The sequence below is a fragment of the Gavia stellata genome, chromosome 4 (assembly GCF_030936135.1).
Source record: "Gavia stellata isolate bGavSte3 chromosome 4, bGavSte3.hap2, whole genome shotgun sequence".
NCBI classification, from domain to species: domain Eukaryota; kingdom Metazoa; phylum Chordata; class Aves; order Gaviiformes; family Gaviidae; genus Gavia; species Gavia stellata.
The window spans coordinates 47,225,664-47,250,864 of NC_082597.1; the positions used below are offsets into that span (position 1 = coordinate 47,225,664).

The 25,201-nt window shown below is 34.6% G+C and overlaps 1 protein-coding gene across 1 annotated transcript in view; it reads left to right on the plus strand.

The window, feature by feature from the left end:
* The window catches only part of LRRIQ1 (leucine rich repeats and IQ motif containing 1), a 111,626-nt gene that overhangs the window by 33,760 nt on the left and 52,665 nt on the right, over window positions 1–25,201 (plus strand). Inside the window, 6 exon segments of the mRNA XM_059817104.1 lie at window positions 2,246–2,722; window positions 4,825–4,963; window positions 7,428–7,547; window positions 23,367–23,456; window positions 24,178–24,302; window positions 24,910–25,005. Coding sequence (XP_059673087.1) covers window positions 2,246–2,722; window positions 4,825–4,963; window positions 7,428–7,547; window positions 23,367–23,456; window positions 24,178–24,302; window positions 24,910–25,005 — 1,047 coding nt within the window.

Sequence of the window (25,201 nt, forward strand, 5' to 3'; positions counted from 1 at the left end):
GGAAATATTGTGGTATCAAAAGTCTTATGCTGTCACATTTCTTACTTTGTCTTCTCTCTTTCCTCATACGTGGTTTTTTTCCATTAAAAGATTAAATCAGTCCTGCATATTTTCCATTATAGGAGCTTCCTTTCTGTGGTTTGAATAAGCAGTCATCAGGAACACATCTCTAGTATCAAGAATGCAGTCCTTCTGAGACCCTGAGAAAGCTGCAGTGCATTGATAGGGTAGCTCTACCCCAAGCCTATTGAATAGTTCTTTTTTTTCTTCAGAGCTGCCTGAAATCCCTGTTCCCCTAAGGGAAGTACCAAGCTGACTGCCATTTAGCACTCAGGCCCCATCTTAATATTTGTTGTCTGTGCTTTGGAGCTTCACCTTTGCAGGAGAACCCCAAGTACAGTTACCAAGCCACTTCATTGCTCATAATTCTCTGATATGTCACTACAGTTTCCTTTGTAGTTTCTTGAAACTTAGGCTGATCTGACTGCCTAAAAGGAAAGCCGCTGTTACAGGGAGGGCAGCCTAAAAATCCTACAAAATAAGAGTATAGCTGTGGATTTCCAGGGAATGTGTCATCTGGGAGACAGGGTGCATGCCCACAGTGGCAAGACTGTATTTTGCAACCACTGTTGCACTGAATCATTTCTGCTTGCCACATTCATAACCACTGGAAGGGTGAAACAGCTGCTCTAGATCACCCTGCACCTGTCAAAGGAGAGGATGCACAAGTATCCTACTCTGTTCACAGTTATGGTGTTTTGTTTTTCTTTGTTTCTGTTTTCTGAGAATAAACATAAATACTAAAGTATTTAACTAATGCTTTATTTCATGTTGAAGAAATTACTATTCTTACTGTGTAGTAGGAGACAGCTAAAATTTGTTAGATACTTAAGCAAACATATGCATTGTTTTAAATATTTTTAGGAATTGATGTCATATTTGTGGAATTAACAAAAGTAGGATTAATGTTGTGCAATGGACGGTCAAATGTACAGCTAACGCACAGTGAGTTGTGTAATTAGGCTGCGTGGATTTGGCTTCCAATTTAGCCATTCATATTTTGTCCAATAGCACTGAAGTTGTACTAGCAGAGGAAGAGTTGGAATCTTTTTTACTCTTGTAAGATCTGATTCTGTATGTTCTTAAAAATCTAAAAAGTTCTTAGTTGACCTTCACTAGAGGAAATAGTTACATAGGTAAAGAGTCTTTTCACAATAAAACCTTATAAAAGCTTTGCCTTTCAACAATGATAAACAAGAAAGAAAATTCTGTTATTTCGACTGTAATTTTAGGACCTGATTTTCCAGACTCCCTCGAGAATCAATCTTATTTCTACTTTTTTTCTTGGATTGCTGACCTAGAATTGACTTTGTGCTCCTCTGAAAATAGCTCCAGATTACAGATCTCTGCATCTATCTATGGTATCAAAGGAAAATGTTTTTGTGATTTTAAAAGTACCTGCTACCTAATACAATGGACAAACACTGTCCAAATACAAACAGCCTTCTGAATCTATAACAATTAGTTCGTGTTTTCTCTTACTGATCCTCCTCATTTAGATGGTGTAACACAAAGAACAAATGAGAGCCAGACTTTGTAGATTAATGTTGCTTCAGTCTAGCACTTTCCCTTATATTGATAAAAATATCTATACTTAAAAGTTTCTGTTTTCCTAAATTCTCTCTAGGCATTGTGGTTTGTTGGTTTGAATCTAAGTTTGGGTTTTGTTGCTGTAGTTCTAATCTAAATTTTAAAATTACTGTTATTTTTATATTAGCTTTCATAGTTTCCAGATATAATTGGATTATTAAGGCTATTACAGGATTTATAACAAAATTGCCTCAAATCCTCTGAAATTTTTGGCTTCATATGCCTCTAACCACGGAGAAAATTAATAGTGAAATACATGCCCTAGTGACTATTTCAAACAGACTGAAACCTTTTTAAAAAAAATAAGTCAGAGTAAAGTAAGCAATCTAATATATATGAGTGTATTTTAAATGCGGCAAAAAAAAAGAAAAATGCAATTAAGATTTGTAAATACTGAAACTGGTTTTCAATCAGAGTAATTACTATTCACTGTAAGAATATGGAAGCATGTCAGGATATTTGAAAATACAGGGTAGTTTAGAAAATAATAGAGGGAATATATTTTTTAAAAAGCATTCATACAGTCTGAAACACAGTAAACATTTTTGTAAAATATTTTGTAAAACAATGTAAAAATATTTTTGTCTTTTTTCAGAATTGCCTCTTCAATTGATTCTGCACAAGGGCAATGCTGGTATTTTAATCAGTTGATGAAACTTAGTATTAAACATCGACATGCACATGAGTATGGTGAACTAAATATTACTGACAGAGATGGACCAGAAGCACCACAAAATCATTTAAAGCTAACATCCACTGGCTGCCTACAGGAAAATAACCTCTTTATCATGGGTGCGACAGAAAATAAACAGGTCGTGTTGGATCCTTCCGAAAGATGGATTGCTACTGGCCATATTCAGGCCACATTCATTAACTCCTCCATACCTGTGCACCAAATGGAAAATACAGAAGATCAGAGAATGAAGCAGAAGAGCACTGAATCTTGTATTAATTACAATGGGTTGAGCAAAGGCAACAATAACATGTCAGTCCAACTCATGTTGCAACAGTCAGTGATAGTAGCAAGTGATACAGGAAGAGATCTGCAGCATTTTGAGAATGATACAGAAAGGTAAGACAGATGTCAGATTGCTTTCAAATAGATTATATGGATAGGCAATAGGAGTGAGGTTTTCCTGTTTAAAATAGAGGCACAGAACTTGTAGTAAGAAAACAATATTTTTAAGTTTATTGGACAATAGAGTTATTTTAAGGTGATGCATACTAGACTTCCATATTGTCAACAATCCTTTGTGATATTCTGTCAGTTGGTATATTAGAATATAGACACTTATGTACTTAAAATAATTTTAAAATACTGTATAGAAAGAGAATTTGAAAACTTTCTCTTGGTCTCCTACCTTTTCCTTCTTTTTTTGCAATAAATTCATGACACCAATTCAACGACACATACAATGTTAGGGATGAAAATGCTGGATGGTTTGAGGGAATTTTGCAGCAGTTTAAACTACAAACTAGCATAATGCTTTTTTGATATACTATTCATTAAACATTCAAGATTCATCTGTGCAGAGTTTACAGTCAGTATCATTTAGAAGGCAAGAGGGAAAAGTTGCTTAAATCTACCATCTTACTCCCTTGACCTTAGGCCAGACTCCTGCTGTTGTGATTACTGAAGAGCTAACAGCCTGCCCTGCCCTTGGTACTCCTCCAACATGCCATAACCTGCTTCTTAGAAGTACAGCCAGGGATGAGGGGCCAATTTAACTTGTTCTGTGCCTCCAAATATTCTCCTGAATGAAACACACTCTGGAATGCATTTGCTGCTGGTTTGTATGGTTCTGGATATACAGTCAGGGAAAACAGAAGCTGAAATTTTTGCCCTGAAGGTACAAAAATTCAGTTACAATTTCATAAGACTTCAGTTTCAAAAATACATGTCTTGAGAACACTATGAAGAGCAAGAATGGAAGGTGTGCTTCTTCATGCTGTTTAGGCTTATGGTAAACAGGCAGTAGTGCTTAGCAGGTACTTAACATACTAATAATTTGTCATAAAACTTATTATTCAGGGAGACCATAGAATTCATCGTTGCATCTCAGGAAGTTGAAAGTAAGAGTACAGTAGTCTGTTATGGAAGAGGAATGCTTCAGAAAAATCTTTTTGAAATTGTTCATTTAGAGTCTTTAGTTAATGTTTTAAATGCATTATGTAAGTCTATTGTTGGACAGTTCTCTTCACAATGCAGAATACATACCTTTGCAAGGGGGCTGGTGTTTCTTTTTTAATTCAGCTACTGCTTTTTAGAGATACAAAGCTTATAAATAAAACATGTTTTGGGGTTGATAAACTTGATAAACACATTTTAGGAAAAAAAAAATTCTGGCTTAACCTCTGAAGTGTGGTTTTTTTGCTGAAAAGTACTCCTCTATTTAATTAGATGCACCGCACAAGGAAAATAAATATGTAAAAATTGGGAGAAATGTAGATGGCTTTTCTTAAACCCACTGTCCAATTGAAATGAGAATTTTGTGGAGAAAAGGATTCCAAGATAATAAAGTCATAATGCAGAGCTGCCATTAAACTTTTTCTCCCTCAGTATAAATTAATTGAGCATATATTTAGAAAGCTCAATCACTGAACAAATCTAAATAGTCTGTAGTCAGTGCTTGTTAAACGATGAGCAAATTAGAAAATGTACACATATAACCAGTGGTCAGTAGTGTTAAATTGAAGGGTAAAAGTAGGCAAAAGATGAAATTGCACTTTCTCAGTTTTTCCTGTCTGCTCCATTAGAGATATTTGTCTCGTGCTGTTTTCAGCATTTAGCTCTCTTTAGTGTTGTTTTTTATATGGACAGTGGAGATAAGTGGACCCCTCCAATAGTTTATTCAGTCATTGTTAAACCATTTCTGCTCCTAATCCTTCCTTTGAGGAAACTCTTCCTCTCCAGTGAATATACAGGTAACAGAGCCTAGCGGAGATTAGTCCTCTTAGATAACTGGATTTCCAAAGGTATGTGATATGAATATCCTCCAGTGTCTCTGAACATATCTCACATCTGGATTGTAATTTCTTTACAGTTTAATGGCAGAGCCTTCCATTTGTCACAATGCACAGTGCTATGTTTTAAGGTTATAGTTTGGCAGCTATGATAATCCAGTTGTACTGATGAGGCTATGTCATTCATAATGGTATTTATTTCTCAATGAGGCTACATATGGCAGCATCAGTGATCCAGTCCCTTTGGCGGCAGTACCATGCCAGGGGGAAAACTGACTGCACCAAAACAGAGAATTATCAGTTTATAGAAGCTTTGAGACAGAAGCATGAAGCTGCCACACTAATCCAGGTTGGTTTATGGTAGTCTCTTTACTTATTTTACAAATTCAATAAGAAAACAATCTTATTAGTTTTGTGTACTTGTCATCTTCTCTCTATTTTTGTTTATGATTTTATTAATAGTTTCATAATTAAACATTTTTTTATTTAATCAGCATAAGCTTGATGTTTCTAAAAGAGAGCCTTCTTTATGGAAAGCTTTATAGAAGCATAAAAAATATTTTCCCTTTTTTCATCAAGTATTTCCCTGAATTAGTTTTGCTTGATTTAATTATAATATTATGTTTAAGACATGTTTTGCCCATGTTCTTACTGGGGTATGTCTATGCTATTAAACTGACAGACGCTGCATAACTGATACATAGATATCTATACAAATAAATACTCTTCCCATGTCTTCTATCCTACCTATCTGTCTCTTTCCTTCTCTGCCCATCTCCCAAAAAGTAGGATTGCCTCATCCATACTGCCATTGGGAACAGACCATGGCCTAGGCTGTCCTATGGTAGATACTGAGCTAACAGTTAAACTGTTACTATGTGCAAGAACTGAAGCCCATGCCTTGGATCTGTTTAGTTTGCTAACCAGATATAGTATTTACCTGCCAAGTTGTCAGGGTTCACAGGTTTTTCTACATTTTTAAGCAAATGGACCCTGTATTGGTTTCAGATTTCAAGTTAACTTAAAAACATTAGATATTGTAAGTCTTCTATAAAAATGTCAACAGTGCCAACGTGATTTAGGAGTCAAAGTTCAATTTTCAGACTGAAAATAAAAGTAATTCATTAGTATCTATTCAACAAATAGCAACAGTAGCAAAATGTTTACTAAATGTGCATACTAAGAAACAGGACAAGTACAGAATCATATTGCAGCAGTCAGTTATCTGGGAATTTGAACTAAAATTTCTTTCTGGAGCATAGTGTATAGCTAGTATATTAAGAGTTGTTCTCCATAAAATTATTTAATCCATTTTTGAACATACTTATATATTTGGCCTCTACTAATATATTCAAGTGAGGAGTTTCACAAATGTATAGAGTGAATAAAATGTGCTGCTTTTCACTTGTTTCAGACCTGATAATTTCTGAAGTTAGTATGAAAATAAAGAGACTTTCACTATTTATCTTCCATGCATTTTATGGATTTTTATATCTCTCTCATATCCATCCTGATATTCACTCTTTTGTAAATAAAAGTTTAGTCCATTTAGTCTCTTTTCACATTACTCTGTACTTTTTATCTTTTTGTCCCTCTCTGAACCTTTACCTCATTCTATTATAAACTTTTTTAAAGTGACTAATACTGAATTCCATAGGCAGATATTTCTTTAATTTGTACAGTAAGACAGTTTTCATCTTGTTTTTTAAAAACTACTAACATATAATTTTTCTTTTTGATCGTGACTGAGCACTGACCTGGTACTTTCATAGATCTGTGTTAACAGCTGCCTTATGGTTTATCCTTCTGCATATACCATTAGAATGGCTTTTCTCCTTTGCATTTGTAAAAACTAATTGTATTTGTTGAATGAAATATATTTGTCATTTGATCACTCAGTAATATCAGGATATTTTATCTGGTTGGTTATGATGTTCCATAGGAAAATAACAACAATGAAATTATAAGAAAGCAGTTCTAATACATTTAATCATTTTTATAATAATCAGGAATTGTGTGTGTAAAAACAGTAACATTTTCAATAATTTATGCGGTTAGACAATAATTTCCTAAAAATTAATAAGCTAAATGTTAAGCCAGAATATGAGATTTACCCTTCTTATTTTAGTGCCTTCATTGCAAAGCCATTCAATTGGGGGAAAATTGATGTCCTAAGTTTAGTTTTCTTAATTCCATCTATGTAATTTTGATATCTGAAGTGTTTTCCTGGATCTGATTCTACAGCTTGGCATGTGTTCTTAACACCCTTCCTCTTTTCCTAGCACTTAGTTCCTAATGTGGCCCTTTTTCTTAGATATGATTATGCCTACTGGTAATATTTTTTTTTTTTTAAATAAAGATCTTAGAATAACTGACCAAGGTCAATTGCATGAGATGTCCCCAAGAATTGCTACTTGTAAACTATAAGACATTAGTAGAAGTGTATTTTTATTCTCAGTAATTTGAAAGTTGACACTCAGCTTTTTGTTATGTAGCCTTTCCTTTCAGTTTATAATAGTCCCTCAAGGAATTGTCAAATAATTAATTAGTTGACCCAGGTTTTTAGTTGAGGGAGTTTCAGGATTCCTTTCTGCTTACTTGTGGAGAGCCTCTTGAGTACTCTAAGCTTTAGACATATGCTGGCATTTAATTTGTCTTGTAGTTTTAAATGTCACATAAAGTTCAAAAACCAGATCATTGAGCTATTAAACCAAGGCCCAAGATGTTTTATCTTCCTAATGGGATAACATAGAGAATCTGGATTTGGGTTTGATCTATGGCTTTGTATAACATGCTTTAAATTTTTTGTTTAGGCATTTTGGAAGGGTTTCCTCTTGCGAAAGAAACTGACCAGTGCTCTTGCAGCTGTTAAAAGTGATGAAGTGGAGGATAACTATGAAGAAATAAATGTGGATGATTTCATGTTTTCTGAAGTAAGCACAGCCATTAGCATAAAATCTTCATGTAAAAAATAAATACTATTCTTCTTAAGCGATTGTGTAGGTGTTGGAAATAAAAGAAATTGAAAGCACTACCAGGGCTAGAATTAACATGTTGGATGTCCAGAAATAAAGAAGCATTTGGTATCTATAGCTCATTTAAAGGTATTTGTCATGGATTAATTGCTTCCTGCTCTTTGAGATGCTCTGGTAGTTACTATGCTATTAAAGTCACACCCACTGTAGAACCCGATATATTTCTACAATTAAAGGGCAATCAAATGAGAATAAGGAGACAGCTATTTTTGTTCTAAAATGTTTAGATTTTTTGTATTTTAGTAACAGATTATAATGTCAGCAATACTTGTGTGTGTATTTTGTTCATTTTCATGATAGAATTAGAACAATAATATAGCTGAAAATATAACTGAGATTCAGTGTTGCAGTATTCCAGTAAAAAGAACACACCCCCAAAACCAGAGGTGAAGCAGGCTTATTAGCTCTTCTTATGTCTTATAGGTAAAGTATTAAAAAGACCTTGAGCCTGTATACAGTAGTAAATTATGAAGAGAAGTATAGTTAAATCAGAAAAAAATACCACTTAGGAGGTCTGTGATGCACAAAATCCAGAAATTATTACTAGCAATTTTTACAAGTTATATAGAGTTAATAATGTCCTTTCAGTTTCAAAGGATTGAAATTGGCTCAGAAGTTTCCATTCTAAGAAACAAAAGCAGGCTCCAAAGGAATTTCAAGAATAACATCACATTCAAAACTGAATTTAGTGATAATTAAGTAAAAAATAAAAATGTCTACAGGATCAGTATTGTCATTAATTAAGCAAGGAAAAGAATCTGTAAACTAATTTTCTCTTTTATAGCCTCAAAAGACACAGTCTACATGGGAAGTTCTAGACTCAATATGCATAGTAAAGCAGCTGTTGATGACTTACCTATATATTCGTCTGGAGCATTGCTTCTTTCTCTAACTGTTCACATTCGTTGGCTTTTTTTTTTTTTTTAATCATTTCAGGTAAAGCAAAGAAAACTGATAGCAATGTGGCCATTTGAGACCTAAGGGGATATGACTGAGCATGAACCCTTGTTTCTGAATGTGCTTATTCAGCTGCTGCATCTTTGCAAGAGTCATTTGTCAATATTGCACTGTAATTTTGTAAGGGAGATTGATGTGATAGCCCTGCTACTGGCAGGATTAGATCCTATTTATGATCACATGTTTGTGATGGCTTATAGAGAGTTATGAAACCAAATATGTTGTTAGTTGGAGCAGTGCAGTTTACAGTTGATCAGTCTTTGTTCATCTGAGTATCAGCCTTCTTTTGTCATCCCCCTCCCCTTAGAAAATAGTTGGGCTTTGTATGAAATTATTACCTATGACCTGATGACTTGGAGTAATTTTATTTTTTTCTTCTGCCTTTCAGCAGCTATTTTAAGATACATTTTCAGAATTACTGTCTTATTGTAAGACCATACAAAATGTTTGAGGCAGGAGTCCCAGGAATCATTTGGTAGACAGGAAATGTGTGTGTGTAAACATAGAGATCTGGCTTAAATTTTAGGATTTTTTTCATTTTAATTTGAAATATATATACAAAAAAGAACAGTCTCATTAGTTGATGTTCTCTGATCCCTGGCTTCTTTCTAAAATAATAAAAAGCAGAAAGTTGAAGGATTTCTTTCTTCACACAGGAAGGAAGTATCTGTTCATATATTAAAGAAGGAAAATATCCTGTTTTGAATTATTCAGCCAGTAGGCCAGAGTGTTCTATACTGTAATTCAATTGAGCCGTTCTTGTTTCACTCTGTTTGGCCCAAATAATCCTGTGTTGTTGGGTTTTTTTTTTTAATTGCTAAACTACTACATGGCCAGTTTTGTTCCATCTGTCTGTCAGTAAGACAATCGCATTTGGACTGGTGCTCCTGAAGCCAGGGAGAAAAGGAAGGAGTGGGGAAGGCAGGAAAAAAAGGCCAGCTCATTTCAGAGAGGCTTGCACTGTATCACCTTCTGGTGTTGCCACACATTTCTTACTTTTTTTTCCAAATTGTTATTGAGTTTATTAGGAAAGAAGTAAAACATGAGTTTAGGGAGCAATTCTCAGAGAAAGTGTTTAGGTTCAGATCATGGCAGGAGAGCCATGAGCTGACATTTTAATTGGCGCAGGAATCTGAAAGGCTGAACTGGGGACTGAAAAGTTACTCAAGCCCTTAGCTTCTTGTGATGAAAAATATAAGAACATCTGTTTTCTACAGAGCAATGTATGTGATAAATTTACAATGTATATGCCCATGAAGGATATACTTGTTCAGTGAGTGAGCATTTCAATGTTCAAGATCGATGGCTGATTGACCCTGCAATATTTGTCATATTTTTTCTTTCTTTTTTTTTTCTTTTTTTCAAGCACATATCTTTTGTCTGTGCTGAAGAGTTTGTGAGAAATATGTGGCTTAACTATAACGGGGCTACGGGAACTGGAGTGTGAAATAGTGATATATGATACAGCCATATCACGTTATGTATGCGATATCAAGGAATACTTACTGCAAATTTATATTAGCATTCTGGTAAAATTTCCGTGATTCTTGCCTTACACTCTGTTCTGCTTAGCCCAGGCTAGCCATCCTCAGTACTAGGTTGCCTGGTTCCATGTGTCTTTAGCTGTTCCATTCTCTGCAGTTGGGCGATACCAAATCCCATGGACTTTCTACTTCTGCAGAAACAAGCAGCAGAAGCTTGGAACAGTCTATACTTCCTATTCCCTCCTTTCTAGCCTCAGTGTTTTATAGCAAAGTGCTGAAACAGAGCCAAATAATGATGCATGATATTAGTGGCTATCTGTTGGGCCTCAAACAAGTGTGTAGGGAGGAGTACATATTGCTGGGCTAAGAGATCCCATATGCTAGGGTGTGAAGGAAGAGAAAAATATCTGGACACCATTTTGTACTGCAGATTTCACTGTTGGATAGGGTGAGTGAAATGAGAGAGAAAGGCAGAAAAACCTTTCCTTATTGCAAATCAATACAAATGTACTAAATCTTGTCCAAAAGTTTTTGGAATGGTGCACTATTTTGTGGTGTAGTCATTTGGGTTTGTTACACCAGTATTATTTAGATTTCAGTCAAATTATTTTATTCATTATTATCTAGCATTCTACAAAATCACTAGTATGCAAGCACCTATTTAAACCATCTGCAAATTTCACAATGCAATAAGTCATTAGGCAGCCATCTTCATTAAATTACTGTTTAATATCTTCATTATAAACTCAGTGTACCCAGTGCTCTATGGAAGGTGAGTCTGCGAAACAGCATGGGGAAAACTTAGTCTTTTCCAAAGATCTTCTGTTTACTTTGTTTATGCACATTGAGCAGTGTTATATTTTAAGTACAAGCTTGGCACCATATCATGTGAAAAATGGATTGTATGTGATTGAGCTTTTATCTTGCTCACAGTAGCATGAATAGTAATCATTTCACCTGAACAATTACTGGTATCTTCTTGTATTCATATCAGCTCCCGTACATTGCTAAAGACATTCAGATGCAAATGATGGCACTAGTGTTTTGTGTCTGTTGTATTGTGCAATGTCAAACAGGCTATCCCAGATGAGATGAAAGATCTGGCCAACAGATGTCTCAGAAAGTATGAGCCTGGTATTTAGTGATATTTTCATGTCTTTCATGTGGACTTTGGAGAATTCCAGCCTATATGCTCCAGAAGGCTGATCTTAAGGCAACCTTTCATCAGCAGTCCATCCATGTAGCAAATGATCTACAAGGCAGAGCTCACTTTACCTCTGGTGGAAAAAATCTGACAACACATTTGCTTGACACAGCTCTTACTTTCTGTACCATGTAACCATCAGCATTGTTGTTTTCTTGATGAGAATATGATATGAGCCAAATGCAAAATGGCTGAACTTGCTAGAAAGCTGAACCAATTGCATATGATCAGTTTTAAGACAATTCTTTACTCAGAACAGTGGCCATTCAATAAATTGTTGTTTTCCTACACTGAGTCAGCATATGGACGTATGTCTTAATCTCATCAAGATAAGTACCAATATTGATGGTTACATGGCACAGAAAGTAAGTACTGTATTTTTCAAAACTTCATTTTTTGAATTTAGTTTGAATCAGGGCTATCTAGTCATACTTTTTCAAAAAGAAAGTAACTTTGTAAGTTGCAACCAAACTAAAAAGGAATCCATCAATCCTTCCTTCATCAAAGGGAATAAATCTGTCGCTCTGAGACAAAGTAGAGCTTGTAGATTATGTAGAATGTTAAAATCCCAGTCTTTTTGACAGTTTTTGAAATTCTTGATCAGGAGTTTCCTTCACGTTTTTTTACATATCCACACTCAGACACATAGCTGTTCCTATTTTTTTGCTTGCCTTCCATGGCAGCTAGGTAGTCGTTTTCTTTTTTTTTTTTTTTTTGTTTAGGGTGGTGGGGAAGGAGAAAAATAAAAACTACCTCACATGTGCTAACTCTTGAAAAGTAAACAGCAATTAGAACAAAAATTTCTTTACATGTCCCATCTTTAGTATTCTTATCACATGTCCCGACTAGACACATACAATGTGTTTTGTTTTCTTTTCAGATAATCCTTCATGATATGGTTTGTCCCAGGCTGTGAGCTTGTGATTGTGGGCTTGTAACAGTGATTGCTGTTTTCTGCCTAGTGCCAGGAAATAAGTGTAGCCTGTGGATTAGAAGGTCCCCATAACATTTCTTGCAGCTTGACACTCTTAAACATGTCTAGCTCTTGTAATTGCTTATAAACGTCAGATCAGAATCCAGCCTTTCTGTATTGTATCCTGCAAAGAATATGATCCTTTTTTCATAAAATTTCTTATAAAGTTACAGTGTTGTAGAAAAGCAAAAGATTGCATGATGAAAATTTTATTAGATCCGTCCTCTTCATTTAAAAAGGAGGGGAAAAACTCTCTTCTAAGTAACATATCAGAAGATCAATCTTTTCAATGAGTGTGTATCAACAATATCTTGATATAATACTGCTTCTTCAGCTGCTATGTTGATGAATCACGTCATTTTCAGTCTGTGGCATTATCAGATACATAAAGCCTCTTTTCTACCTCTTTTAGCAATGACGCTTATCTAAAATGCTGAAATCTTGTTTTGTAGTTGTCTGATAGATATTCTGGCCTTGGAAGTAGGTTGTTTCTGTCAGTATCTGATAAAATAAACACAAACACAGCTATTAGGAGTTGTGGCCATCGCTAACACCCCAGCTTCACAACTCATGTAGAATGTGCTCTGATTGCTTTCTGACCTTCCACTATGAGATCTCAGCTCTTAATGCCACCTGAAATGCTTTTAATTTTTAAACAAAAACTATCTTCATGGCTTGTCTCTATCTAATTCTTGGTTAAATAGCCAGATACAAACAAATGCTTTCCAAAGGAAAGCCCACTAACGATGCATGACACTAAAGATATCATTTGTAACCTGTATTTAGCCAAATGATATAGTATTTTTCTAAATTATATTTAGCTTGTATGACATATCAAAGTATAGTGATGTCATTAACTATACTTCCTAGTCTTATTTCTCTAAAGACAAAGTCAAGCATCAGAATTGAATAAACAGACCAAGCAATGGAAAAATGTATAAAAGTGAAAAAAGTCTTAGTTCTGTGGAGTTTTAGACTCATTACTGTAGCCTCAAAGGAAAATAGTTCTAAGCCAAATGCATCATTGTAAACGGAAGTACTAACAGAGCCATCAGTTCTTCTCAGTGAGTACATTTGCATCTGGAATCTCTTGAAAGCTGAGCTAAGGATCCCAAGCCATTGAATATAACTTCCCTAAGTTCTTTAATTGTTGTGTAATGTTAAAACTGACATTTTAGTGTAAGTATAGATTGTGTTTAAAGGATCTAGTTAATTGTCTGATATTTAGCATGTCCACATACATTGATTTCCATTGAAAAAGATTTTTTAGTAATGCCTATTTACAAATTTCAGGAGCTCTTCTAACTGACTTGACTGTGCTCTGTGAGAAGAGGCCATTGATGAAACCAATACTGTTATTGAGTACTTTTGGAGGAAACAAAGAGGAAAGTGAGATGTCAACTTCCTTTCTCCTCCGTACTTCAATCCATACATGTCTCGTTGCCTGGAACTTGAAGTCCTTTTAGTTTAGAACATAGCAGATGTTATCCAACTACAGCACAACTTAACTCACCTGAACATATACAAGTCACAGGGAACAGATGGGATGCATCCAAGGGGGTTGAACAAGCTTCCTGATGTCGGTAACAATTTTGAGGTCACTCCTCTCTAGCATATTTGAAAGGTCATGACAACTGAGGGAGGTTGCTGGTGACTGGAGAAGGATGGACATCGCACCTATCTTCAAGAAAGGCAAGAAGAAAGATCCAGGGAACTAGAGGCCAGTCAACCGTATCTCAGTTCCTGGGAAGGTTGTGGAGCAAATCCTCTCAGAAGCCATTTCTAAACCCATGAAAGAAAGTGATTGGGAGTAGCCAGCATGGGTTTACCAAGGGCTGATCAACTTCATTGCTTTCTATCACAAGGTGGCTGACACTATGAATAAGGGGACGGCAGTGCATATTGCATGCCTTTATTTTAGCAAGGCCGTTGACAGTCTCCCACAGTCTTATTCTCAGAATTTGTTGAGGTATGGGCTAGACAACTAGACTATAAGGTGAGTAGCAAATTGACAGGACTGCCAGGCTCAAATAGTTGTGTTCTGTGGTGTAAAATCCAACTTGTGGACAGTAAGTAATGGAGCCCATCATGGATGGTAGGGGGACCAACATAGTTAATATTTTAATTAACAACCTGTATGATGGAACAGAGTGCAATCTCATCAGGTGTGCAGATGATACCAAATTGGGGGCAGCGGTCAGTATGCTGGAGGACCAGGGTGTTCTTTAGAGCAGCTTGCACAGGCTGAATAAACAGGCTGACCAGAGTCTCATGATGTTCAACAAGAGCAAGTGCAAAGTCTGATATATGGGCTAGAGTCACCCCATGCAACACTGTTGACTAGGGGCTGACTATCTAGGAAGCAGCACCACAGAAAAGGATCTAGGTTCCTAAAGGGCTTTCTTTGTCATGCAATTCTTGAGTTTCTAATAGTGGAAACAGAGAAGGGGGAAAAAAAAACCCATACCCTATAACACAATCTTAATTTAGCTAAAAACTATTTAACTTTATGTCTAGTTTGTCCTTGAATGGAGTGGGCTAAGGAATCTTAAATGCTAAATACTGTTAAAACCATGTCCTGGTTCTCAGTCTAGTAATTTTGTTTGTATGGAAAATACTTTAAAATTTTATTTTGATATTGAAATAGCAGTAGCTATTGATCATTTCACAAATCTGAGTTGACAACATGAAAACATCCCAAAGAATCAGCTCCTGAAGCTCTTGACTTTCCCAGAGAGTAGCAGTGCAGGTCCCAAAAGATTTACGTATTGAGACTATAGTTATGAATCAACAAATTTCAACTTGCAGATGCATTTGTGCATAACTTATTTCAAATAGAAGAGTTAGTGCTAGGGACATATAAGGAGGACAGTATAAGTGAAGCTGAGAGATGATTAAGACATATCTTCTTTAGAATTGGGCATTTTTACTGTAATTAGATTATTTGTTACCATCAGTTTCAAAAAATATATGCTTACAACTTAGTCCTTCTTTGCTCTTTATCTTCCAAATATTTTTTTTGTTCTTATTTCTGAAATAGGGACTTTTAAACAAAAAGGAAAAGTTGTCTTGAAATGCCATTAAATTTCCCATGTGACATGAACTTTGAAATATATTAAAGGTTAGATGAGTAAACTTATGAGTAGTCCATTTTTTTATTACCCTGTGTTTCTGCCTAACTTCCCTTTCTTTGACAAAACTGCAAGCTGAAGTACAGCTTTCTTTTCTATTGTGTTTTCAGTATTCATTTCCCAAACTTCATAGAATATTTTGGGTTATCTTCATTTGAAATTGTGTATTCTCTGAATGTACAGTATTTAAGGGGTGGGGATGAGGAGTCCCTTAGCTGTTTTGTTTCTTGGGTTTTTTAATTCATTACCCCTTGAAAGTTTTGTTTGTTTTCACTTAGGTAGAAGGACTTGGAAAAAGGGTTATAGGGACGTACCAGCTAAAGTTTGTGCAGTGTGGCAGAGTCAGAGAGGGGAAGACCTGAAGATTTTTGTCATTTTAATGGCAAAAGACAGCATCTGGGATCTTAGAGCCATTTGAGGGGTGGTCTTGAAGGTGCCAGGAGCCTGATATTTATTGAGGTGGGTGAGGGTGTACATCTCAAAAGATTTTTGAAGCATTTCTGGTGCTTACTTGAACCATGTCTAACCTCTGAAGCTGAGGTTACCGTTTACTCATCTGTATTTTTTATTCCTGTATTCAAAAAAAAAAGATCTAGGACCCAGAACTTCCTTTGAACACTGTCAGGCTTAAGACAAAAATGCATTTCTAGAAAAGTTTGGGTCATGTAGGTCATGAATGACTGACATGAACTACAATAAGTTTCAGACTTTTGGAGAGTTAATTATGTATATATACATTCAACATTTTTTGTGAATGAAAACTTCTAGGGTCCCTGAAATTTTCATTGTTCATTTACTTTTGTATATTCTGAAATAAGTTATTTCCATAGTTTTAATTATATGTATTTAGAGAAATCACATAGATACTTATATTAAATATAAATACATATATAGATGTATTAGAATTTGAGAGAACAGTCAGTTTTCTGAGCTTATTAAACAGTTTGGAAAAATGATGTTTGGAGAAGACATTCCCCAATAAAATTTTCTTGAATATTTTTCTTAACAGAATGTTGTGATTTTTCCAGTAATTTTCAATATATCCTTCTTATAAATGGACAACTACACAACTATGCTTGTCCTCTAATTTTCCTACAAGAATGTGCTCTAATAATTAACCAGCTTTCATAAGTCTTTAAAATCTCCTGGGGTCAATTAATCATTGTGATGTTTCTCTGGAATCCATATGATACTCACTACTTTTTTTGGCTTGAAATATTGTTTGGTTTTAGCAATCGTAAGAATGCAGCCATGCCCAGCTTTCCTTCCTAATGCTCTTGTTTTATATAAAGACAGGGTTGAAAAAGAAGCATTGCCAAAGGTTAAAATAACCTTTATTAGGGTGCTAACCTATTTATCTTCACCACATAAAATATGTGAAAAAGCATGAAAAACAAATCCAGAGAAAAAGACTATTTTTCCTACTGCTTGCAGTTCAGAGATCCGTTTTCTATAAAACGTATATCCACTAAACCAATCAAAAAGAAGTCTGTATACAGGTTTTTATAAAATTGGTCAAATCAACACATTTACATATGGTTTAAAATGGCTGAACTTAGACTGAATTTTTGTGGTATTGGAAACGGAATAATAGATGATTCAGTTAAGGATGTTCATATTTGATACTGTCTTAGTTTTGGAATTTTTTTAGAAAGTCTGGCTCTGAATTGATACTCAACTTCCTAACATAGAACTAAGATTTATGCATGAACTTGAGTTTCTCAGAAAAGCTAGCCCATAGAGTAATCTGATTCCTAAAGACTGGATGAAAAAAAAGGCTAAATACACAGAAATATTCAGATCTTAGAATCTTTCAATCACAGTCTATCAACAACATATTAATGAGCATAGAAAAATGATCTAGTCCTACTGTATCAGCTATAAGAGCTAAAAATTTGTGCTTTCTTAAGAAGTTTGTCAAAACTTACTTATGCTTTTAAAGAAGAAATGTCTAGCAAAGAATATTTAGGCCTTGGCAGAAATTAAGTTCAGTTTAAAAAGAAATTAAAGATGTTGTCCTGGAGTAGCATGATATTTGAATGAACTACACCACAGAGTGAAATATGTTTACCAGGAATCAAGAGAGAAAGTTACAGCTTTCTGCCAGATGAAAGACAGTACGGTATGGCTGGCTGTGGTATGCCCTTCTCTATTGTGAGTATCCACAGGGTTAACCTTCAGCATATGAACCTTCTCCCTGACCACTCCCTCTCCCAGCCTCTGAGCAATTATTTAACCTGCGGGAAGTTTAACACTGGGAAAAGTAGTTCTTCATGTGGCATTGCCCGAAAAGAAATTTTTTCAGATTATTTGAAATAGTCATAGAATGCTGTTGAACATTCTGCCTTGGATTAAAGTACTGTCTTTCACTTGTCTTTTTGTTTTAACTTTTATGGTTTTTTTTTTTTTTTTGGAGTGAACTAGACTTTAACTGCACTATTCAAATATACTCACTAAAAACTAGGAAAGTAGAAATCAAGGACTTCACCACCCTGAAGAACTTTATTTAAACTTGTATTCTGTAGAGGAAACTAGTGGAAAGATTCTGATTTATTTATTTATTTATTTACTCTTATTACATATTATTCTTATTAAAACCGAATTTGCATATAAAGAAGGCAGATACTTTGTAAACTCTAGTTGAAAAAGGGCAATTCTGACTGAGAATGACACTGATGGCCTGCCTCGCTGAGGGGAGCAGAAGTCCAGAAAAACAGGTTAGACAAAGCCAGGCAGGTGAACTGGAGGGTGAATCTTTTTTTAAAAGCAAGGAATTCTACGAACTATTTCTGTGAAATCGTAATGTGGAAACATTTTTTTTTTTAATAAAAGATGGGGGTTTTTTTTCTCCTCCCATTCCTCCTATTCTGTTTTAATGCTCACGGGCCAGTCATGATTCTGAGTTCAGACTGAGTTTTGGACATTAGTTTTCTTCTGCTTGTTAATATTTTGTTGGGTACATTTCCTATTTTTATCTGAAGATACCATATCAATAAAAGCACTACATAAATATCAGTAAAACAATTTTTCTGGCTAAACCATTGCTGTCCTGCAAACAGTGAGTGAGTCAATGTGGAAATGAAAGAAGAAAGGAAAGCGGTATAAAGAGTTAAATCTCCCTAATTTTCAAAAATGGTTTCATGGTTTTGTCAGGTGATGATTCACCTTGTGGTTCTGAGGTCCACCACATTTGGAAACCTGGGGTAGCTTCAGTTCCCATGGCAGCCAACATGTTGGACTTTTGGAGTTAAACTACACCACTTCAGCAGTTACAGACTCTGAGATATGTACATGATTTGCATTCTTTCTGGATCGATGTAGAGCTGACCTTGCAAACACATTGACTAGATGGCTATATTTGTCATAAGAAGTTAGGTTACTCTTTTAAGTTGAGAAATCCTTTCCTAGATGTTAGCAGAAAGTTCTTAAACCACCGATTTCCAAGGTCTGAAAGAATATACCAAGGGAAGGATTGTCCTTGACAAGTCCAGCTTCTTTCACTCTTTCCATAAGCATGTTACTGAAGTCTTCTGGAAGCAAAGTACTGATGTGGATAGATATTTTGTCTGACCAAGAACGGAGTTATATATCAAATGCTGGCCTTTCTTTTCAGCCTGTATTGTTAATGCCTTCTTGCATCCTCTGCTTCTAACCATAGTACAGTTTTGGGGATTGATTTGGTTTTTGTTATACTCTTGTTATCCTCCTTGATCTAAGAGAGATGAAAGGCAATATGTGATAGCATTATCCACAGTTTGGACAGTTACTTGTAGAAGTGCTTTAAAGCTGAGTGTAGGTTTGACACTGTGTCCTGTGAGCTATTTTTTGTTCCTGGTTTAAATATGACTCAGAACAGCCCAAATTATATGTATAGTAATTATAAAAGATTATGTAACTCCAGCATGTAATCCAGACCATATAAAAAAATCCTAGAATTAGATTGTATAAATAACATTTGCACTAATACTCTGCTTTTCAGTAGCTCATTCAGTCCCCATTAAAGTTAATAGAACCATTCTCACTGACTTTGGTGGTTGTAGGATTGGATTCTGTTTCCAAGACCATGGAATTTTAATGTTTGTTGGTAAATAGTCATTACGTTTTGCAAAGGAAGGGATAAAATAAATATTTGAAAAATGAAGGAATAACAAAATGAAGAACGTTATACATAATATGCCATGAAATCCTCTAGAGTTCATTGATGAGCTACAAAATCAAAGGGGAGGAAAAAAAACCTGTAGGATTAGACTCTCAAAGGATAAAAAATGCATTGTGAATCAGGAAAAAAAGTTCTTGATCCTAATGGATAAATGGAAATAGCTAATACTGTGGAAGTTTTATTATTAAAATTCAGGGAAAAAAAACCCAACCCCAAATATATTCACACCTTCTTCGTGTTGAAGAATGCTATCGGAGATAATTGTATTGTGTTTAATAGTGAATTTGGTGGTCTGTATTCTTTCTAGTCTTGGAAGTATCTTGTTTGTTTCGTGAGCAGGAGCTAAATGAAAACTAACATAAAGTCTAGGAAAAAAAAAAGAAATAAACCCATGGGAAATTTGCTAAGTATTAAAAATATGTTTGAAATAGTAAGTTAAAGTGAATTTATTTCTGTGAAGTTTTAACAAAAAAATACTTTCTAATTGTGTAATCTAATCTGTGTATGTTTTTTGTGCTTGTGAAAAATGAAACTTTTTTAAAGTAATCAATACTTTATTTGAATTGATTTGAAACAAACACTAGAAATAAAGTATGGAGAAGCATGAAAGATATCTTCAGATGAACTAATGTGTGTTAAATCAACTGTATGTGATTTATGCATATGTGTAAAGCTATGTTATATACCTAAGTGTTTGTGAAATCAATTCCTTAATTTGGCTTTAGAAATAAACCTAAATATAGTATGCCTATAACTGTTTTTGTAGACCATACAATCAAACATTATGATTTTATTTGCTTTGTACTTCATCTCAGATTGTGGGGTTTTTTTCTCTTAGTGGACAATATCAGTAGAAATGGATCTTTTTTATTAGCCTTAGGTATTGGTAAATCTGTCATAAACTTTATATTAGTTATAATATGGGACTGTGTTTATGGGAAAGATATGGACAGAAGTTTCTTGAACTTAGTGCTGTCAAAATCTCCAGGGATAAACATAGTGGAAGAGCATATATTTTAAAATCAATTATGTGGGGGGCGGGTTTTGGCCAAAGCAAACGACAGTGTGGTATGTTTTTATAATATGCTACACATTCATAGGAGTGCCAAATTGTCTTGCATATTTATGCCTTTGAGTCATGCTTTTGTATTATCATTGATATTTCTTTTCAACACTTAAAACACTGAAGGACATTTTATAGGTTATGAAAGAAATCAAAACACTGTGGACAATATTAAATTAATAAATGGCAAACAATGGGCTAAGAAATTATTTGTGAGAAAAGTTTCAACCTAAATATTAAAAGCAAAGAATTTTAATTGGGTTATGGTACAACTATTAAGCAAAAAGATTCAATCAGTGTACTGTTTAAGTGATTCTTGTTCCAAAAAATTGACTACAGCTTTGGAGTGTTAGTTTTCATGTTTCATGATTTTATTGATTTCTGTCGCAAACAATTTCCTCAGAGAGGTAAAAATTCAAATAGCTAGGATGCAGGCTTGCCCTGAAATATGACAGCAGAGTGTGGATCATATTCACTGTTAATGTAAGACATGTAAGTACCCAGGTAGTTAATGGACACATCATTGTACACACCAATTAAATTGATTGACATTTAAATTATACAAGAAGTAGAAATCTACCTCTCTCCCAGCTCTATTGATCCTTTTGCAAATAGAGGAAGAAAAAAATACTTCCGAAATTTGCCATTTTCATATACCTTTATATACCAGCAAAGGTGAAGGCATTGAGTTTACCTGTGACTGGATTGCATGCCCACACTCAGAAAATAAATGAAAAACTCTCATCTGAAAAGCTAGAAATATGATTTACATAGTGCAATTGAAGAGTAAATTCAAGGAGGATGAGGAGGACTAATGTCTAATTTCACTGGTAGTTTTTGGTCAGATTTTCTCCCTTTTTCGTAGTTATTCATTTTGAGCATTCTGCCCATGGACCCCAGGCAACTGCAAAACTTGAATATGTCACAGCTTTGTCTCTGCTGAGATACAAACTTGTCAGTCTTCTGTGTCTGAATTGTACCAATTTCACATCATAAAATGATTGCCTTTGGGATTTGATTTACTACAGTCTGCTTCTGGAATAGATTTTAATTGTGTTTTTTTTTTTTTAATGAAAATTGTTTGAATCAATCACTCAGCGGTTATAAGCATAAGAGTAATCACTGAGGAGAGAGAGGCTAGTGGGTTGTACGTAAATGTAACAGCTAAAGAATATGAAACATTTTATTTGTTGCATGCCTCTACAGTTTATTTACATAGATTTCTTAACATATACAACCACCTGAGAGAGGAGGTGTGATAAAAAGGTTAATGTTGTATATTTATCAATAATTGAAATGGTAAGAAGAGGAAGAGTGGTAAAGAGGCATCATCTGTTTAATAATGAGGGCATAGAATTTATCCGGATTTATTAAATAAAAGAAAGAAAACAAAAACATACTGTAATCAAAGAGTAGGGAATTCCAGAAACAAGGTTCAAAGATGTAAGAATGCATCCCCCTTAAGACATGAAAATAAAGTAAGAATTTATTGAAAACTTACTTTGAAAAGCTAGGTCAGAATGGAAGAATAATACTGGTTCACAGTTACCTTATAAATAAAAAGAGTAGTCTTAGAGTCACCAAATTATGTGACCAGTACCTGAAGTAACCTTTTCAAAATAGCTGGAATATGATCCTTTTGTATCTCAGAGTTTCAAAAGGCTTGGAAGACCTTCTTGTTCACCAGTCTAAGGCTGTGCAAAGCCCTGTTTACGTAAACTACACAGTAAGGTATCCAAAGTTAGGATTATTTCTCAGGGTCAGAAATCAGTGCAACCTGAAATATTCTCTGAATGGAAGAAAGGTAGTCCAGTTTTGTAAATTAGACATTTTCAAAAGAATGAACCCCAGGCTCTTTGCTGCTGAAGTAAGAACAGCCTGAATGACTGAGCCCTGTGTAAGTGAAGCCAAATTCTTCAGAGGTATTTACTTACTGTGTGGGTGTAATTTAGTTCTCTCACTTATCAGAATATATTGAAAGAACTTGTGGTCAAAAAACTCAAGGACATATAAGAAAAATAAGTCATATACAGGTTGAGTTTGAAACAAAATCTAAATTTTGTTTTTTTGAAAGAAAACTGAATTCTGCCTTGAAGTGCCAGAGCACCTAATTCTGTCACCCCTCTGTTCCAAGCTATTATTTCAGTTTGCAAATTATTCCATTACATCAAAAATAAAATTGTTTAACTGAAGAAATAAGTACATATAGCATTCACTTTTTTAACCCCAGATTTCAATGAAAACTATTCACCAATTGAGTTCAAGTCAACAAAAGCAAGTTTGACAGAATCAGGCACCTAGATCTGGATGTAAAATGCTCAGTTAGTCAAAAACAGCAAACAAAGCTGTTCATGTTCTTTAGGCCTTTACATACCTTAGGTCTGTATGTTTTCAGAATTTGGCAGTCTTTTTCATTAACTTAGATTTACTAACAATTTTGGGATAAAATTACAAGAATTTGAGAAGGAGGGGATGCATCTTATTTAAAAACCAAAGCAAAATGAAAAACCCCAAAAAAACCCCACAACCCACAAATACTGTTAATCTGATTTGTTTAAAATAAAACAGTACAACACAGCATCTCCAAAGATGTTTTAAGTGAGACTACTCTGCAGGTGGCAGTTCTGATCTATGACTTGAAAACACTTGAAACCGTATGTAAGACAATTTAAAAGAGACTTTGCAAAAGTTATCAAAACTAAACTGATTTTATCAGTGCACTATTTGACTTTACTCATTCATGCAGGCTGCATTAGAGAAAGAATGACTAACTCTAGATTCCACCCGCTCCCCTTCAAAAACACTTCTGCTCTCAAACCAGCTGCACTGGCCAAAGGTAACATGTCACAGAAACTTCTTACTCTTCAGTTTTTGTTCATTCCTTAAGGATATGCTATTCTAGGGTGATTAATACAACAATCTACTGACTTGAAAAACACAATTACTTTTAGAAGTCTCAGACTTCCTCCTCATCCCCAGATGCAATTTTTCTTTTAGATTTTCTTTCATTTGCTCAGTTTTTTCTTTATTTTGGATTTATTTCAACACTTTACTTCACAGTAGCAGAAAAAAAGATGATGTGCTTCATCTGTACATTTGGCAATGGATTAAAAATTGCTAGTTGACACACCACTTTAAAAATACTAAGATCTGCATTATGTGACAACAGCTGAATGTTTTCAGAACAGCTAAAGGTCATTGAACTGTAATGTCTGCTAGTTATTTGATAAACTTTGAAGTTTTAGCTTTTTGTTTTGGTAGGGTTTTCTCTTCTTGTTACAAGCATAGTATTACTAATGTTTTATTTCCTACAATTAAAATAAAGGAGTCTTATAAATGTATAATTCATTATATTTGGGGACGTTAAATATAGTTAAAGTCACCTTTTTGCCCTACTTGGTTAGTTGAAGGTAAGGTCTGTAATGGGCATATCACCATTAAGAATCCTTTCTGTTATACTAATAGACTCTGCAAACTGTGATGCAAGTTTGCCTGCACATTTTAAACTAAAACTTGCAGGAATCAGCAACTGCATTTTTTTTCTTTCTCTTACTTAGAAATATTCTAGGCCTTCAAATTCCAGTGAACATTCAAATAGTTTGCCATTGTCACCACAAGAAGTTTGGCAGTGTGTTAACAGACCACATTCATACTCAGCAGAAAATATCCACTTTCATAGCAGGTAAGTTAAATAACATATTTTTTTCACTATATTTAGTTTTGGATTTGACTAAAATCAAAAGGAGGAGAACTTGAGGCTGTTTTCTGATGCTTTTGCTACTTTTGGTTAGTATGATATTACTGGAGTTAAAATGTATTTTCTTGTTAAAACCAAATCTATTCAATTCAGTTGTTATTTTTCATTGACTACCAGAATTAAGAATATAAGAATATATATGTGTATTTTTATTTATCTAGGTTTGACTATAAATCATAAAACATATATTTTTTCACATAACATAACATAGATGTTGAAATAGAGATTTGTAAGACTAGATAAAGATTGAAAGGGATTTCTTACACAGCTGCATTCTTTTGGAGAGAAAGGACTGAAATATGCTTCAAGTAATTGAAATGTAAACATTTCAAATTGATGGCAGACTTTTATTACTCTCCAAGATAAAGCCTTCCTGAGTATTAAAATAGATTTTCTTGTATTATTTCCCAGCTTCAAAAGTGCCTTTAAAAGGCACAAACAGCTTGCAGAATAACAAAGGCTGCAAAATAGTTATCTGAGACCCTTCCTTATTTACCTACCTTTCAGTACCGCTCTTATACTTTGTCTTCAGATCAGGGAAGGGAACAATGTCACAGCTCTCCGACTGGAAGGAAAAAAATAAATTTTCATTCATGTCTGAAAAAGAAGAGAAAATTTCAGAAGAATGGTATGTTAAGCTATTTTGCTTACATAGTGACTTCCAGGAATAGGTACAGTATAGTTTGTTGTTGCTTGCTTTTTTTAAGTTGCACCTTTCAAGAATCTCTGTTTTCTACTAAAGTGAAAATTATTGTAATTACTTTTACAAGTGTCTGTGAGACCAGCTTAATAAGTTTTAATAATGCAATACTAAGATAAGCATT